The 17,186-nt window shown below is 40.8% G+C and overlaps 1 protein-coding gene across 2 annotated transcripts in view; it reads left to right on the top strand.

The window, feature by feature from the left end:
• Positions 1-17,186, top strand: part of ARID5B (AT-rich interaction domain 5B) — a 200,400-nt gene that overhangs the window by 167,630 nt on the left and 15,584 nt on the right. For both annotated transcript variants that reach the window (XM_049855651.1, XM_049855652.1), the window contains one exon: positions 5,908-6,005. In XM_049855651.1, coding sequence (XP_049711608.1) covers positions 5,908-6,005 — 98 coding nt within the window. The remainder of the gene's footprint in view (positions 1-5,907; positions 6,006-17,186) is intronic.

Below are 17,186 nucleotides of genomic sequence, written 5' to 3'. Positions count from 1 at the left end.
CAACTGTTTGACCCTCCATAGCATTACTGGAAAGAAAGAGATTCAGGAATGACCATTCTTTGTGTCTTCCATTCCCAGCAACCTCTTACATACCTAGAGCAATGTCTGTGTTTTTAGGTGATGTTTTGGGAAAAGGAGCTAATAACTAATAACCTACATTCGTTAGTAGCGCCTTTCAGTCCTTTTTCGTACTTAATGTGAACCTGACCATATATATTAATTAGCTGAGATTTTCTGATTCTTGAGAAAAATGTGTGAACTTTGGAGGCAGGTTAAGAAGTCTGAATGAGGGTAAATATCCAGCAGTAGTCAAAACTTGCAAGTATAAAATTTGTAGATGTATTGCATCTGTTGTTAACTTGTGATTGGATAAAGACATCTCTCTGGAATCCCTTCTGGTTATAAAAAGAGGCCATCTTAATTGGCTTGTTTTTGTTTGTGGTTATAAACTATTCCAAACCTTCTGGTTTGAATTGCGGATTATGGATTATTTCATTTCAGTCCTTCACAACCCTCAAATTGAATTAAAGAAAAAAAAGCGGCAGAAGTTTTATTTTAAGCCTTTATAGCCTTCCACTAAAGGCTATATTTTTTACTCTCTTGGCCTCCTCTGCGTTTTCTGGAAATGCATATGGTATCTGTTTATCCTTAGGTTTAGAGATCATAAATGTATTAAATGGATTCGATTTCCTAAAAAAGCAGTATCTCGGCATTCTGATTGGTTGGCACTGAGGACCCATCACTTGCAATCATATATCCAACTCTTCCTAGCAAATATGTTAGAGCGTGGGTCACCTGCAGCTGAAGAGGCAGAACTGGATAAAGCTTTGTCCAGTGAGCTCAAGAAATCTTCACTATAATTTAGTGTCTGGTGAAGCAATTAAAGCTCGCAGAGTAGCTTGGGATACAGCCTTTTGAGAGTGGTTTGCTAAAGTGATTTCCACTTGGCTCACCATTTAATGGCAAGCCAGAGGCAATATTTGGAGAGAAGGTAGAATAGGGAAATGGGTCTTGAGTGAATCTTATCCTAGAGGCCAATGACCATGCACAAGGGTGCTTTCTAAGAATGTCAGCTACAGCCCCCTCCCTACGGATGAGACAGGACCACTGTTTTTCATCTGGGAGAAGAAGTCACCTGGCTTCTTGCTGGATGAATTCAGCTTTGACATCAAATTCTGGTTTTGACATCATTTTCAAGACATTCTCTGAATCTAACCCTGGTCTTTGGACAGACAAAGCCTCTTGCTTAATTCAAAATTCTCAAGGCCAAAGATGATGTCATGTAGTTTTGAAAGGCTCCAGTTCCTGGAGTACTACCAGGAAAAAAAAGTCATCTTCCTTGAATTCAGGCCGCCCTCAAGGTGTCCTGAGAACGAGGCTGTTTCCCCAAGCCGCCTGGGCAGCATCACTCGCAGGCAAACCCTTCTCCTGGCTTCGACATTTCCTACATGTTCTTAAACCTCAGCAGAACATACCTAGAAGATTTCTGATTGCTCTTTCTTCACCTGGCCTCAGAAATACCATGGTTATTTCTTTTATGCAACTTTAAATGGTAGAGAAATCAACTCCCCAAGATAATGTGTTAGGTTAAAATAGTGGCTTTCTACTTTTTTTCTTTGTTTTTAAGTAACAGGATCTTTTCATCAGACCAAATTGTGGAAGGGACAGATTCCTTTCCCATTCACTGGGCCCGTTTTCTTGGCAGGAATGGTGGGGTGTGTGGAGACTTAGTTGCAGGCCACCTTTAAGACACCTGAGTTCTGAAGCACACAGTTTGAAAACCACTCTGTTAAACCCGTTGCCGTTGAGTAGTTTCCGACTTATAGCTAGTCTATATGACAGAGTAGAACTGCCCCATAGAGTTTCCAAGGAGTGCCTGGCGGATTCGAACTGCCAACCTTTTGGTTAGCAGCCATAGCTCTTAACCACTATGCCACCAGTGTTTCCACCACTATATTGGTAAGCAATAAAACTGCAGTGAAGATGATAGGGGTAGAGTGCTTTTCACAGAGATCTTTGGATCTTACCCACACTAGGAAAAGAATATTCAAATGTCTTCAAAGAAAGGTTAAAAATTTCACAGGCGACCCGATTGGGTATGACCTGCTCAAGTAAAATCTTGTTTTATCATTAATTGTATGGGTTTATGCTTTCTGTTAAATTATAAGCCCTGGAAAACAGTAACCTCTGTTTTTCATCGTACCTCTCCATCCTCCGTCTTCCAACCCCCACCAGCTTCTTCTGTGCCTCTGTCCCCAGCACTGTGCCCTATAAGGATATACCACAGTAGATGGGTCGATGTCATGAATATCTGTCACTTGTAGAAGGTGACAGGGGACACACCATTCAAGAGAAATAACTGCTTGGATGGGTTTAAGTAGTTTCCTTTAGGAAACAAAGATCCAGAAGTTCTTTGTATCCTTAAAAACTGAAAATAAGGCCAGACTGAAACCTGAATGGTGACCATTGTAGGTTTGGAAAATGAGAGGATTTAGACAGTGTTTGCCTTATCACCTGTGATTAGCTTTTGAATTAAAAGTACATCAGGAGACAAAAATAGAGAAAAATATGTACCCAGGAGGATTGTGTACTTGAAAGCATTTAACAGTTGAGAAGAGCACATTTTACGACTTGCCTGTGGAAAGAGAATATCTCAAAATGACTTGATTCATCCAGGTCGTCCAGTGGAAACTCATTAACAGAGAGACCACTTTACCGACGGCCCAGCACTTTCTTCACTCCAGATGAGCCCACACTGGTAAAAACTTCATTTAAGCAAAAGAACTTGCTAGCAGGGGGCTGACAGACCCCTAGCCAGCTGCACCAAGCCTATTAACACTGAACGGTGCTAGATGGTGGTTTCCTGGTGCCACAGTTTCAACCCTAGTGTAAGAAAGACTTTTTCCCTTTTGATAGTTCATTATTAATTCTTAAAGAAGTCTTGTCATTTCTATGATCAGCAAGTGTTTAACAGAGCGTTCCCTGGCCTAGCTGGTGGGTTGTGAGAGGAAGACATGGTCAGTCTTCACATATTAAAAGACCCTTTCGGCAGTGGACTCTTTATTCCTTCATTGCGTTTTTTCACAATCTGTTCTTACTTTGTTTATGTATTTGTTCACTTATTTATGTTAGCCTCTCCCACTCGAATGCAGTCTTCTTCTGTGTTGGGTCTGTTTTTCATTGTAGTATCCCAGCCGCTAGCACAGTCCCAACAAATTAGAGATGCTCCAGAAATTTGGCGAATGAATGGATGAGTGAGTGGATGGATTCTGATAGAATTAGAACTCACCAGTGACTCAGTGGTGAACATAATAGAGAACTTCTCTTCTAACTATAGACACAAGTGGCCAGGATAGAAGGAACCATAGTTTTACTTGATGCTTTGAGAGGGTGAAGTCTCGGAGCACTGTTAACCCAGCCCAACACACCCCACTTAAATTCTTGTTGATCTAGTAGCTATGATATTTCCCCACTGGTTGAAGACCCAGAACTCAAAGTTGAGAACTCATAGCAGAAACTTGATTCCCAAAGTCACCTGCCTCATTTGAAGGAAAGGGCCCTGGAGTTGCGAGATCTCTTATGTTATTCTGATGTAGAAGCTGCTTTGATACAGTGGAAAGAAGCTTCTCTTGGGGCCACAAGACATTGCTGTGAGTCCTGGCTTTGCCACTCTGCCACTGTCTGTCCTTGGGCAAGTCACAGAACATCTCTGAGTCTAACTTCCTTTGGTGGTTTCTTTGGAAATTGATTACAGAGACATACATAGGTTGTTTTCTGGCTCTTCTGGGCTCCCCAGGATCCACACACCTCATTTAGGTAAAGGGAATATGAAGGTGTATTTCAAGGCATCGAGCATTCCTGGGGAAACCCTGGTGGCATAGTGGTTATGTGCTACGGCTGCTAACCAAAGGGTTGGCAGTTCAAATCTGCCAGGCGCTCTTTGGAAACTCTACAGGGCAGTTCTACTCTGTCCTATAGGGTTGCTATGAGTCGGAATTGACTCCATGGCACTGGGCTCAGTTTTTTTTGGTTTAGCATTCCTGAATAGTGCAAATGGTCAACATGCTCAGCTACTAACCAAAAGGCTGGAGATTTAAGTCAAACACAGAGGCACCTTGGAAGAAAGTCTTAGTGATCTCCTTCCAAAAAAAAAAAATCAGCCATAGAAAAACCTGTGGAGCATAGCTGTAATCTGACACACATGGGGTCTCCATGAGTTGGAGTTGACCCGACGGCAACTGTTTTATTATTATCATTATTCCAAGGGTTATGAGGAATAACATAGATACTTGAGGAATAACAAGAGTGGGATCCTGTTTCTTCTTGCATGATGCACAAAACTTTTGAATAGATCAACCAAAACTGTACTAGTTAAAAGGTAGGAAGAAGAGTGTAATTAAATATAAAATAATTATCAAAATATGTATTTGAAAGGGGTTTGAAACCATATATTATAATCTCAACCAAGGTATACGTTAAGATTTTATTTTCAGTTAATACCTGCTAGTGGATCTAAGAGGTAGTTCTTTCTAATGAGAACCATCGAAACAAATTGGTTCCTGAATGCTTCATGGGGAATTGAACAATGCAAAAATAACCTTGTCTCTAGGTCCTACATGGGCCTGTTGAGAAGGGCTTATGGAAATAAAGGTGTTCTTTGTATTTATAATGGAAAAGGTACCATTTACCCTATAATATTTAACTACCCATCTCCTCCTTCTTAGTTTGCAGTTACAGAGCTTGGGTTGCAAGTTGAGTTTGTGTGTGTGTGTGTGTGTTTTTTTTTTTTCCTGATTGCTGCCTTTAGCCCCTTGGTGAGCTCCACTGGCAGCTCTGTGGGTATTTTTTCAAAAGAAGCCTCTTGCCCTGATTATATTAAATGTCACGGCCCCCTTTGTGACGCTTTTGTCTTATGCACATTCCAGGAACAGAATTTTCCTGTAATCCTGTTGGACCCCAGCACTTGTTCTGTCTTCCTCGTTTCTAGGAAACACTAGACTTGCTTGGACGTAGTAAATGACGGGGTTTCCCCAAATTAATCACATGCCAGATCTTGCATCCATTATTTTGCAGAATCTTAATTTATGTACAAAAAAGAAAGACAGACCATAGTATGCATTTCATTTTATTGCAAGTTGTTTGTTTTTATTCACCAAGTTCAATAATATGTATAGTTTATGTTTTAACATTGGAATATGTTAGTTTTCACAGGATTTGATCAATATCCCATTTTTCTGACCTAAGTGAGTAAAAATAAACAGCTTGTGACCGAGGCACTTTCGGATTTTGGTTTTGTTTTGCTGGTTAGAGGAGCTGGCGTAAAAATGTAGCCTGAGATGACCGTAAATTCCACAACCAGTTTGATCTTTTTAATTAATTTTTATTGCCATTCTATTTCGTTTTTTAAACACATCCCATGGTTCAAAAATCAGAAGATACAAAATCATGTTTGGTGAAATGTTTCTCTTTTCATCTATGTCCCCAGCCACCCATTTCCACAGCCCTCAGGCAACTAACATTAATTCAGATTCGTTTAAACTGGTGAGCTCAGATACATTTTAGCTAAAATCTGGTTTTATTTTGATGCATTATCACATGACATAAAGAAACAGGCTATGAGTTTGGCACCTTGGGGGCAAATGACTATGTGGATATTCAGGGAGATGCTTTAGATGAAAATGCACTAAAGGTAACAATATGGAGCTACAGGTAGAATTTCATCTTTATTGTAAAGCAAAGGGCCAAAAGTGAGATCTCACCATAAAACCAGGAGTCTCCCCATATACTCATTTGGACTTCTCTGTTTCTAGAACAGACTGTCTCTTCTGACTGTTGCATATGTATTGAAGCCTGGCATTGTGAATCTTTTACGATGTAAGATTGAATTTCCCATTGCCATTTTTGCAGATAACAGCCCGCCGTCAATGGAAACATATTTATGATGAATTAGGCGGTAATCCTGGGAGCACCAGTGCCGCCACGTGTACTCGCAGACATTATGAAAGGTAAGAAACCCTTTTTTGGGAAGCCCTTGCTTCTTGCTTAATTAAAAGCGTGCTTGTTGGAAGAAGCTCCTGGACAAGGATGAGACAAAGAAAGTCTAAAGGACTCTTTAGGAAACAGAAAATATCTGTCTGGCATTTTCCTTTACTTGGTGATTTTTTTTTAAGGTGAGGAGGCTTTCTCTAGTTAGAGAGCTACAATAAGATGTTCTTTTAGTTTGGTTTTATTCTGTGACTGTCTGCCTGAGCAGGCTTTCCCCGCCCTTCTCCACAAGCACAGCTATTCAGCTTGTTCTCTGTAGGTTCATTTAATACGAGACCCTTCAGTTTCTAGAAAACAGGCCTGAACTGTTACTATGAGGTTGCGATACAGCTGTTTAACATTTCTAATAATCAGAGAATTGGCCTCAGATAAGTTCGGTTGTTTTTTTCCCACCTTGGCATTTTGCTTCTATAGCTCTGCTTTTGACCCAGGAAATCTTTTCTTGCCAGGCTTTGTGTGGCTTAGTTTTCAAACATTATCAGCCCCTTTCGGAAAGATGATGATGCAGACAAAAAGTAATGCAATATTAGCCTACTGTGAAGGTTGTATTCACAGGAGTGTTTCTTTTTTGCATTAAGACTCCAATACCTATACCGTTGAAAGCCAGTTAACAAATTCACGAATTATCCTTGCTTTATGCTCGAAGTTCATACTTAATTTGTTTAAGTTGTACTTACTTCCTTATCCCTGGCATTTCCCTGATAAAGTGTTGACTCACTCAACTTCCTGATATTTAAATGCAGGGCTTGTGAGACCCAAATAGAGATGTGTGTGTGTATGTGTGTTTGAATGATGGCCATAGATGGTATGAAGTCAAGACACAGCCCGTTAGCTGAACAAACAGGCCAGATGAGTTGCAAGTTTGAAAGGTAAAACACAGCTACTAAATTTGCTGGTTGTTCTTCTCATAGTCAGTTCCCATTCCAACTTCAACAAGACCCTTAACAGATAATGCCATTTCACTCATCAATTCTTTCTATATTTCTTCCAAATTCAGTTGTGCTTTTATTGTACTGCATTTAATTCTGAGCCTCTTTTTAATATGGCCATTCAACAAATATTTGGAATATATTTGGTAGAATAATTATAGTGAATTGAGCTGGGTTCAGTATCCCATGAACAATCACCACAGAATATTCCCAAGAGATTGCCTTACTTGACAGTGTTATAGTTCAGAAGATTTCTTGAAAATTGGTAATGCTAACTCACCTAGGTAAAGAATGAAAACATTAATCAAACTAAGTACAAAGCATCATGTGGTCAGAAAATAAATAGATGAGGTTTGGGATTAAGGGAAGGATTGGATCTATATTTAGTGTGTATGTGTATTTAATTTACTCAAGCAGTTGTGTGAATAAAAATAGCCTGAATCTTAAATGAAATACCGAGATACATTCTTTTGATGATTGTATTCTTTGTCTCATGGTTTACCTCTTCTTGAAGTGGCAGAAACCCAAATGTCTTCAATAGTCAAACTGAAAAACTCTAGTAGAGAAACATCAAACTTTAGCAGCATTTTTAAATTTCCCTTCTCTACTCATTCTCGCAAATTGGCAGGATGTTTCATGAAGATTTGGTCTCATGCTGGATGGGATTTTTTGAAGAGCTATGTCACTCTTCCAAATCCAGAATGTGTTTGGTAGTGTATCGCTCAGGGGCCAGTCAAGAGAAAAGAACCCACAGTAGGTATTTCAACAAAGAGAATTTACCATAGAGAATTGGTTAAACAGGTTTTGGTGTGGAACACTAAGATAACACAGAGGTAGTAACAGCAGGTTCCCTGAAGCTGAGAGAATAGAAGAGGCTGGGGCATCACAGTTCAGACCTTTGGAGAATGAACCTCTCAGAGCTGGGGCTTATTGGAGAATGAACCTGTCAGAGCTGAGGCTCAGATTCATGGGAACCTAGGTAGTCACCCAACTAGCAATGGTACTACAAAAGCTCAGAGAAGGAGCCCTATAGAGCTGAGGCTCACCTGAGGAGGCAGTACTTCCTCATGGGTGTTAGACTTCAAAGGGAATGCATTGAAATTGTTTGGGATTTGTTGAAAGAAGGTAGAGACTGGGACCAACTACTGCTGCTAAGCTATTGTTGGGTTGACACTGACATGCCCAGCAAGCATATAGAAAGGAGTGGGTCTGTTCTCTCTCCCTGCCATCCATTCCTCCCTATTTGCAGAACCCAACAGGAAGACAGTTGACCAAAGAGACATGTAATTTGCAGAGACCCACGCCCAGCATCCCCAAGCAGAATACCAAAAAAAACCCAAACCCGTTGCCATCAAGTCACTTCTGACTCATAGCCACCCTATAGGACTGTCCCACAGGGTTTCCAGGGAGCACCTGGTAGATTCAAACCACCAACCTTTTGGTTAGCAGTCACAGCTCTTAACAACTACGCCAGTAGGGTTTCCAAGCAGAGTATAAAAAGGGTGGATTTAGAGCCCCATCTGGGGCCTCTGACATGGAAAACTCTTCCATATGTGCAGCTCCAACAGCATGGGCACTGCAGAGCCCTAAAACCCCAACCCACCCTAAGCACAGGTGTTCCAGGATGGTTAGCAAGGTCTCTAACCCTTTCTTGGCATTTCCACTTTCACCATTTTCCATCTAGGCTTCTCTCATATTGTTTTCATTAGACGCAAGGTGTGTCAGGAATAATTAGTAATTAATAATAATTAACGTACCAAAGTTTGTGAACAATTTTTTTTTTAAATCAATTGGTTGATGATAATGCCACTTTCACCCATTTGAACCAATCAAGACCTCAAAGAAATCACCCATAATCCTATATGCTCTGTGCTGTGGTAAAAGTCCCTGGATGGTGCAAAGGGTTAAGCACTCAACTACCAGTCAAATGTTGGTGGTTCAGACTTACTCAGAGGTGCCCCAGAAGACAGGCCTGGCAATCAGCTTCCAAAATGTCACAGCAGGATTACCCAATAAGCAAGGTACGCAAGGGCTTACTCGTGTTTACTTACTAATCTGTAGTGAACAATTTCACATGGTTCCACCACATCTTTGCTTATTGTAAGCCCATGCATATCTTGCTTACAAGTTAACCCACTCCTGGTCACATCCTTGAAAACCCTATGGAACAGTTCTGCTCTGCACACTTGGGATCATTATGAGCCAGAATCTGCTCAGTGGCTAACAACAACAAACTGTGTTGTGATGGGGAGAAAAAGCTGGCAACTGCCACTCTAGTTGTCTTACTACTCTTTTTCATTGGTTTTACCAGAGAGAGGCAGAGGATACTCAGGTCTGTCCGGGGACTTGAAACAGTTCTGCATTGGTCACAGAAGAGGGTGAAGGCCTTGGATAAATCTAGGTTTAGTGACTATGGTGTATTTCATTCATTCTTGAGAGTCACAGACTGCACTAACACAGATAAAACAGAGAAGGCAAAACTGGTGAGGGACCACCATTTGCAAGAAGATTCAAGGAGTTGAGTTGGGTCAGAACTTTGTGGACAAACATCTAGTCTTGGGATGCCCTTGGAAGTTTTTAAAACCTTGGAACGATTGGTGTCTCTCCTCTGTGGCTGGTGTTCCTCTGGTCTCTCTTTGTTTTCACTCTGGTACAGAGGCTTGCTCCTTTTCTTAATTCCCCAGCACCAGTGTGCCTTCCTAGAAGACAGAGAAGAAATGAGCAATTTACTATGCATTATCCACTGATTTATTTTTCATGCAGTGTGGTTCATGTTTCCAGTAAATGTTTTCATTTTACAACAAGAAAAAATGTAGCCGGTTCCTCAGTAAATGTTACTCGTGTATTAGTTGGGCACCTTTGTTTTATTAATGAGTGTTATAATGAAAGTGCGGGTTGTTGAAAAGAATCAATGGGTGTTTTTATTTAAGGCATAGCAGAAATGGTACAATGACTGTGAATGCATCATTGTCGCTGAAGGCCGGACGCGTCCGAACTTGCCTCTGATTGGTTTAAATCAAATAGGTCCAAGCACTTCATAAAAATGTCTTTGTCAGCCTGGTTTTGCTTCCAAACCTATTCATCTCTGTCAGTTTTTAATATTAGTACCAGGCTCCTGGCCATAGTCCATTAGTACTATACTTAATTGCCCATGTTACAGATGATTACCAATATAAAAAGCATTCATGTTTCCCCCTCATGAGGCCGTTGCTATGTAGCTGTCTCAAACCCAGCAAAGCTTATGAACCCGGGTTATTCTGGACATTTCTTGATCTGCATTTATGCATAAAGTTACAGTAGATTAGAATGGGGGAAAAAAATACTCACCTCCTCTAGGGCAAAACCTTTCTACACTCGAACATTTTCTTTATTGTCCAGCTCTTAAGATACTCCAAATTACTTTCTTTTATCAATAAAAAAAAAACAAAAAGGACAATGGCTACTTTTATGGAATTCTCTTAGCTTGGTTTTCTGGGATAGTCATTTGCTTTAAAGGCTTTGTTTTCACATGAGGATTTCTTTTCTTAAAAAAAAAAAAATTAAGCACATGCAGGAGGAAAAAAAAAAAAAAAAAACTCTTTACACAAAATACCAGATTACTGGTTTTAATTTTCCTGAATAAATTACATGGTCTGTTTCTGTGGAGCACATGAAGTTGTTATTAGGGATTTTAAAAGGAGCATTAAGCCAAAAGTACTTTATGATGTGCGTTTCTGAGTATTTAGAAACTCGAAATCATAAACAAATGTATTTGTTTGTGGGGGAAATGAGCAATTACGCTTCATCTTCTTGCATACTTAATGCCTGATTTCAAATTCTAACCTTTTGCTTTTCCTGTAAGTGTTTCTTGGGCAAGAACGTCATGCTGAGTGGCTGAGGTGGTTTCCTTTGCCGTGACGTAGGGTGAGCTATGCCCACATCAAATGCACTTGGGCAGAAGTTGATTGACAGTCAGCCAGAATCTTTGCCTTTCTTCTCTCGAGGTGGGAGGCAGAGTGTAAGGCTTCATGTTTTGAGTAAGATAAGGAGTCCTCATGGTGCAATGGTTATACAAGCTTGGCTGCTAACTGAAAGGTTGAGGGTTCAAACCCACCCAGAAGCTCCATTGGAGAAAAGACCTAGTGATCTGCTTGCCTAAAGATGACAGCCTAGAAAACCTGTGGGCAGTTCTGCTCTGTCACATGGGGTCACTGTGAGTCGAAAATGGACTCAACAGTACCTAACAACAAGTATGTGCTTTAAGGTAAATGCCAAAAATATAGCAGGTTCTAAAGAACTCAGCTAATCATATCTGCAAAAGGGCTAAGGGAAAGTAAGGTGATTTACGGTTCTATTTATGTTCAGCACATGACTTGGTATAGTTTTGCTCATGTTGATACCCTTAAAGTTTATAAATATCCCATTCAGAAAGTCACAGGTAGAATCTTAGAATTATAGATTGGAGAGGTCCCTTTGTGGTCCTCTAGACCACTACTGCTCAAAGCAAAGTTTTCTGACCCCTCCGTGAACTTTTACTAGCCCATGATGAGCTAAGTACAGCAACTGAGAAGTAGTTACACATTTTCATATGAATAAGTTCAGAATAATCTAATGTATGCTGAATCTAATAATGAAAATGGAACTTGAATTTTGTATGTCTTTTTAAAAATTTTAAAAGCATCAGTCGGCAACAGATGAGAAATGTAGGAAACCAGTCCTTTACCACAGGTCGCTGGAGAAGCGCTGCTCAAGATCAGTAGTCTTAAACTCAGATGCTTATAGAGGAAGATAGCATAGGTGAAGGCAGAGGGCCACGTGGGAAAGTGGGAAACTGACGTGCACATCCCTGGTCAGAGAGGCCCAATAGGTTCAGCCACCACTGTTGCCTTAGGCAGATACAATCCCCGTGCTTCAGACCTTCCCTGTTTCCAAGATAATTGTTATGTGAAGTCACCTGACTTACATATATTGATTCTGATATTTCTGAAATCATTTTAAGTATGTTAAACCAAACATACCCATGGGTAAATAAAAAAAAGATAGCCTTCAGGTTGCCAAGTTCTGTGAGAAATAAACTATCTTTGACCTTGGGCTACCTAGGCTGTGCTCAGGAGTCTTGGTGATGGATGCAGTGGTTAAGAGATCAGCTGCTAACCAAAAGGTCAGCAGTTTGAATCCACCAGCTGCTCCTTGGAAACCCTACGGGGAAGTTCTGCTCTGTCCTGGAGGGTTGCTATGAGTTGGAGTAGACTCAATGGCAACGGGTATTTTTGGGTTTGGGGCTCTGCTTTAATGTCCCACAGTGGGCCCAGAAGAAGCCGTGCTGTTGAACACACTCTTCAATAACCACTCTTCCCCATGCTGAGCAAAAGGCCTCTGTGGCTTCCCATCGACTTTGCCCTTTGGGGCTGACTCTGCCCTTTTCTCTCTAATGGACCTCCAAGTGCTTGGCATTGCTCCTCTCTCGTGTCAGGTCTTGGATTAAATACCCTTATTTCATTCAGTCAAGCTTCAGAGCGTGATTTGTGGATCCTTCACCAGGTTGGCTTGCTTTTGTGTAGACCCCTTCAATGTGTGTCTCTCAGAATATCCAGCTCCACTCCAATGTGACACAGAGTACTTGGAATGTGGGCAGTGTCAGTCTATCAATGTAGCCTAAGATTACACTTGAAATTGGTAAGAAGCTCTCTCCTAGTGATCATTTTCTTTTCATTGCGTCAGATAGATTTGCCCTTCTTTCTTTTTTTGCTACTGCCCATAAGAGCCAATCAGTGATTTTTGAACATCTACCTGTGCAATACATTCTCAAGGATAACAGGAACATATAAAGCAAAGAGTTTAGAACAGGGCTGGCAAACAAGGAAGGGCCCTGCTGCCACACTCATGGCAGAGATTGCTAAGATAACATAATGCTGTTTCCCGCAAGACCAGGCTCAGCCCTGGGAGCCTTCTCAACATGGCACCCACAGGCAGCCACTACTGCCTGACTGTAACTGGAGGGTGCTGCAATCCTTGGCTTATTTAACTTATCACATGATCTGACTTACAGGCCATACACACGTGAAGGAGTGTGAAATATTTAAGGTTATAAGAACCAGATAAGTTGTAGATTCAAATTCCTAAGGTCAAAAGATATTAAAGGAGGAAGAGAGAATTTCCAGTTGGAATAATCAGCCTTCCTGGAGAATCTAGAACTTGAACTGGACCTTGAAGAGTTAGGATTAGAATTTAGGATAGATCATCATTCATTCTGTTGCCTAAAAAAAATCAGCTGTAGAATTCAGGAACAAAAAAGAAATTCTTTTTAGGGCAAGAACTGCATGGCATTACCTCCCTTGAAGCTTCCCCCAGTGCACCTGGTATAGCATCATAAATGCATCAGGGCTTCAGGAAATATGGATTGAATGAATGGAATTAAACCCAAACAAAAAGGGTAGTTTACAAAATGTGTTTGAAGAGATAAGAAATAAGGTGATGGAAGGAGCTATCAGAACACTTTTAAGCTGAATTTCAAAATTGGATACACCAAAAGCAGATATTATTTATAGAGCTTATCCTCTCAATATTTATTAACTCTCTAGGCCATGTCTTACCCCACCAATGGTTCAGTTGATGGTGAAGACCAATTTATGGACTTATACTTTCTTTTCAAGCACTGTCTTGGTAAGGGAAGCCTAGCCACTGAGCCTCTCTGAAAGCCATACCCTTGCTCTACTGCCACCCAGGCTCTCTCATCTCTTTTTTTCCAAAACCTAAAGGAGGCCTCCTGGCCTTTATCAATACCCAGCAGCACAGGAATTCAAACACAAGTTGCTCAGAGTTAGGGCAGTTGAGGCTGTGCTGTAGCTCTTCCATCTCTTACCCCCACACCCTAAGCTTATCCTCACAAGGGACCTGAGTAGGATCTGGTGTGAGCACCCAGGGTAGCTTCTTCTTATCTATAAAACATTTCTCCCCAAATGACAGTCAGGTAATTTCATCCGCAGGAGCCGCACTCTACATCACTCAGCGTGCCTCAAAAGCTCTGATAACTTTCCAATGCCTGAATATTTCAAGAAACTTTTAAAAAGAATAACAAAACCCTAGCCAGGTCCCAGAGTAGAAAAACTGGTTTTTGTTTAAAAAAAATAAACAACGGTCTTTGAAAAATCTCTATTTAGAAATTCTTTAATTTGCCTCTAAATGCAAGTTGTAATTAATAGAAGTTGGAGTTTACACTGTTGAGTGTAAAAACACCCTCAGGCACAAACTAATCAAGTGTGTATGTCACGCTGTAAACTACAGCAAGTTCTTTGTTTGACCCAAAAAAAGCTTGCCAAACAGCAGTTTTTCTTTGTCAAGTTCCCTTTATTGTCTCGTTTTTGTTTTCACCCTAAATACCCCCCCTTCTTGAACCATGCTGTAGCATTTAAGGAACTTTGCAGGTCCCATGTTTTATTGATAGTTTTCATCAGGCATGAATTTAAATTTGAGAATAGATTAGTTGTCTTAGCCCCTTTTCTTTTTGATAAATAACAAGAGGTTTGTACTTATGATTTTCTGTCCTCGGGGCTTTATCATTAAGATTAAATAACTGTACTCTCAAGCATGCCACTGCACAAACATCTTTTCAATTATGTGAGTAACAGATGCCTTCACAAAGGAACTATTGAAAATTCAGAAAGCATGTTTCCAAAAAGAAAGGAGGAGAAAAAAAAAGTATCAGATGACAGAAGAATGTAATTGTTTACCGTTAAAACATATCCTTAACTCTTCCATTGAAAACCTCTTGGAACATTTTGTTTTTGTACAAGTTACTACAAAGTTTGACCAAAATAATAAATGTTTTGAGGAATTGTCAAACATTTCAGCAACCCTGGAATCAGTGGTGTCTAACACACATGGGATTTAAGTGCAATAGTTGTTTGTCCCCTTTTGCATATGGATGCTGCCTTCCTTCATTTGTAGGGTGCACATCACATTGAAAACACTGTCGTTATGGTAGACCATTACTCTTCTTGAAATAATGTCCATCTGCCTTTGAAACTGATCCAGTGCAACTCAACTCTGAATTAGTCATTGTTTTCTCATTAAGAAGAGTGATTACTGCCAGCTTTTCAGACTGGCATTGGGCAGGGGAGGGTAGAGATGGGTGCTATTTATGGTCCATACCCCCTGTTGTGGACATGTATTTAATCTCCAGGACATAAAGGAAGCCTTCTATAAGTGCGTTTGTGCTTTGTTTAATGTGGCCTTTGAAAGACAAGGGGCTGACACCAATCTAGACACTCTCAAAAGTGGGCAAGAGGCATCAAAGAAGCAAAGCCCCTAAGAACTTACAGTCTAGCTGGGGAGACATGGAACTATCAGGTTTGGTAAGATAAACTTCTACAGGCCAGGATTGATGGAGGACATGGATCTTGAATTTTTCTTATTGTCCAGTATCAAGCTGGGCCTCAGCCAACTATGGTCACCATCTTTTGGAGAGTCATGGCATGGTTTTCATGGCATATTTTAAGAGAAGTATTCTACCCCAGTGCCCAAGCCATAGGCCTGCTTCTGTTTCAGTGGGTTGACCCTCTGTGGAATGAGTCCATGTGTGCTCCTTAAATCTGTTGCTTCTGAGAAAAGGAGAGTGTTCACCCTAGTTTCTTAGACAGTTTCTAAGGAGCTTAGAATTCGCTTAACCCAGGGGTGATCATTTTAATATCTCCCTCTGACCCTGACGGTGTATGAAGATGCACAGCTACCTTGCTGAGATAAGTGGAAGGTAGCACAGCTTAGCGGTGGAAGGCAGATCTGTGCCTGAAATCAAATGTTGGCACTTAATAGATGTGTGCCTTTGAATCATCACTTAATAATTTAGCTCTTAACCTCAATTTCCACATCCATAAAATGGGGATAAAATAATCTACTCGGGAAAATATATTTTTGTAATGGTTGAAGTTCAGGTATGCAAAGTGCCTTGTGTTAATAGGAACTTAATAAGTGGTGGGTGCCCTTATTGTAATGCTATGAAGTTTGATCAAAATAATGTTTGGGGGAATATATTTGGTGTTGGCGATGAATATTGAATATACCATGGACTGCCAGAAGAATGAACAAATCTGTATTGGAGAAAATACAGCCAGAATGCTCCTTAGAAGCAAGGATGGTGAGACTTCATCTCACTTACTTTGGACATGTTATCATGAGAAACCAATCGCTAGAGAAAGACGTCATTCTTGGTAAAATAGAGGGTCAGTGAAAATGAGAAGGCCTTCGATGAGATGGATTGACACAGTGGCTGCAACAGTGGGCTCAAACATACTTACTATTGTGATGCCATAGGGTTGCTATGAGTTGGAGCCAACTCAATGGCACCTAACAACAGTCAATATAAGAGCAACGTGAGGTTTCTGTCTCTACCCTCCCACCTCACCTTTAATCCAAGCCTTCAAAGCCTATGTAACCCCAGTTCAGGAAATCTGACATCCCTGAGCTACGGAAGTCAAGCCACCATCTTGCTGGGTTCTATCAGCATGTACCTCTTTCTTTTCTTTGCTTAGAGTCATAGTCACTCCTAGACCCGGAAGGAGGTGTCAGAGTTATCAGTGGTCCTAAGGAACAACTTTTCCACCACTTCCAGAGGCACGCGGAGAGTGTTAATGCCTTTAAAAAGTTTCCTTGTCTATCGTTCCCTTTAAGTAGGTAATGAAGCCCCTGGTGACAAGATCATTTTCCCAAAGAAGAGAGCTTTACTGAAGGAAAGTGGCCATGTTTTGTTGTTGATGGTGTTAAGCCTACATCTCTTACGTATGTTAGCATGGAATATGTTATTTTTACCTACTTCCTTATCATACAACACAGTGGTTTACCCTTCGTAGCTTACAGGCAAGCTAAGTCTTTTGCACAGAATCTATGTTGCCTTTTCCCTGCCATTTTCTTATCACTTGGGTCCTGCCACAGGTCTGTTCTCCATGGTCAATTGTCAGCATGACACCTCCCTCCAGGGTTTGGTGCTCAAAGCTTTCAGTTCCAAAGTCTCATCTGTTGGAAGGTGACACCAGAGGCCTTATTTTGTCTGCTCTCTATGGCTGCTAACCAAAGGGTCAGCAGTTCGAATCTACCAGGCATTCCTTGGGAACTCTATGGGGGCAGTTCTGCTCTGTCCTGTAGGGTCGCTATGAGTCAGAATCAACTCTATGGCAATGGGTTTGGTTTTTTTTTTTTTTGGTTCTCTTGGTTACTGATATTTTGCTGCTCATACTTTCC

This window comes from Elephas maximus, chromosome 16, assembly GCF_024166365.1.
Source record: "Elephas maximus indicus isolate mEleMax1 chromosome 16, mEleMax1 primary haplotype, whole genome shotgun sequence".
NCBI lineage: Eukaryota > Metazoa > Chordata > Mammalia > Proboscidea > Elephantidae > Elephas > Elephas maximus.
Note: the sequence above shows the minus strand (reverse complement) of the source record. Positions and strands in the feature narration are given on the sequence as shown.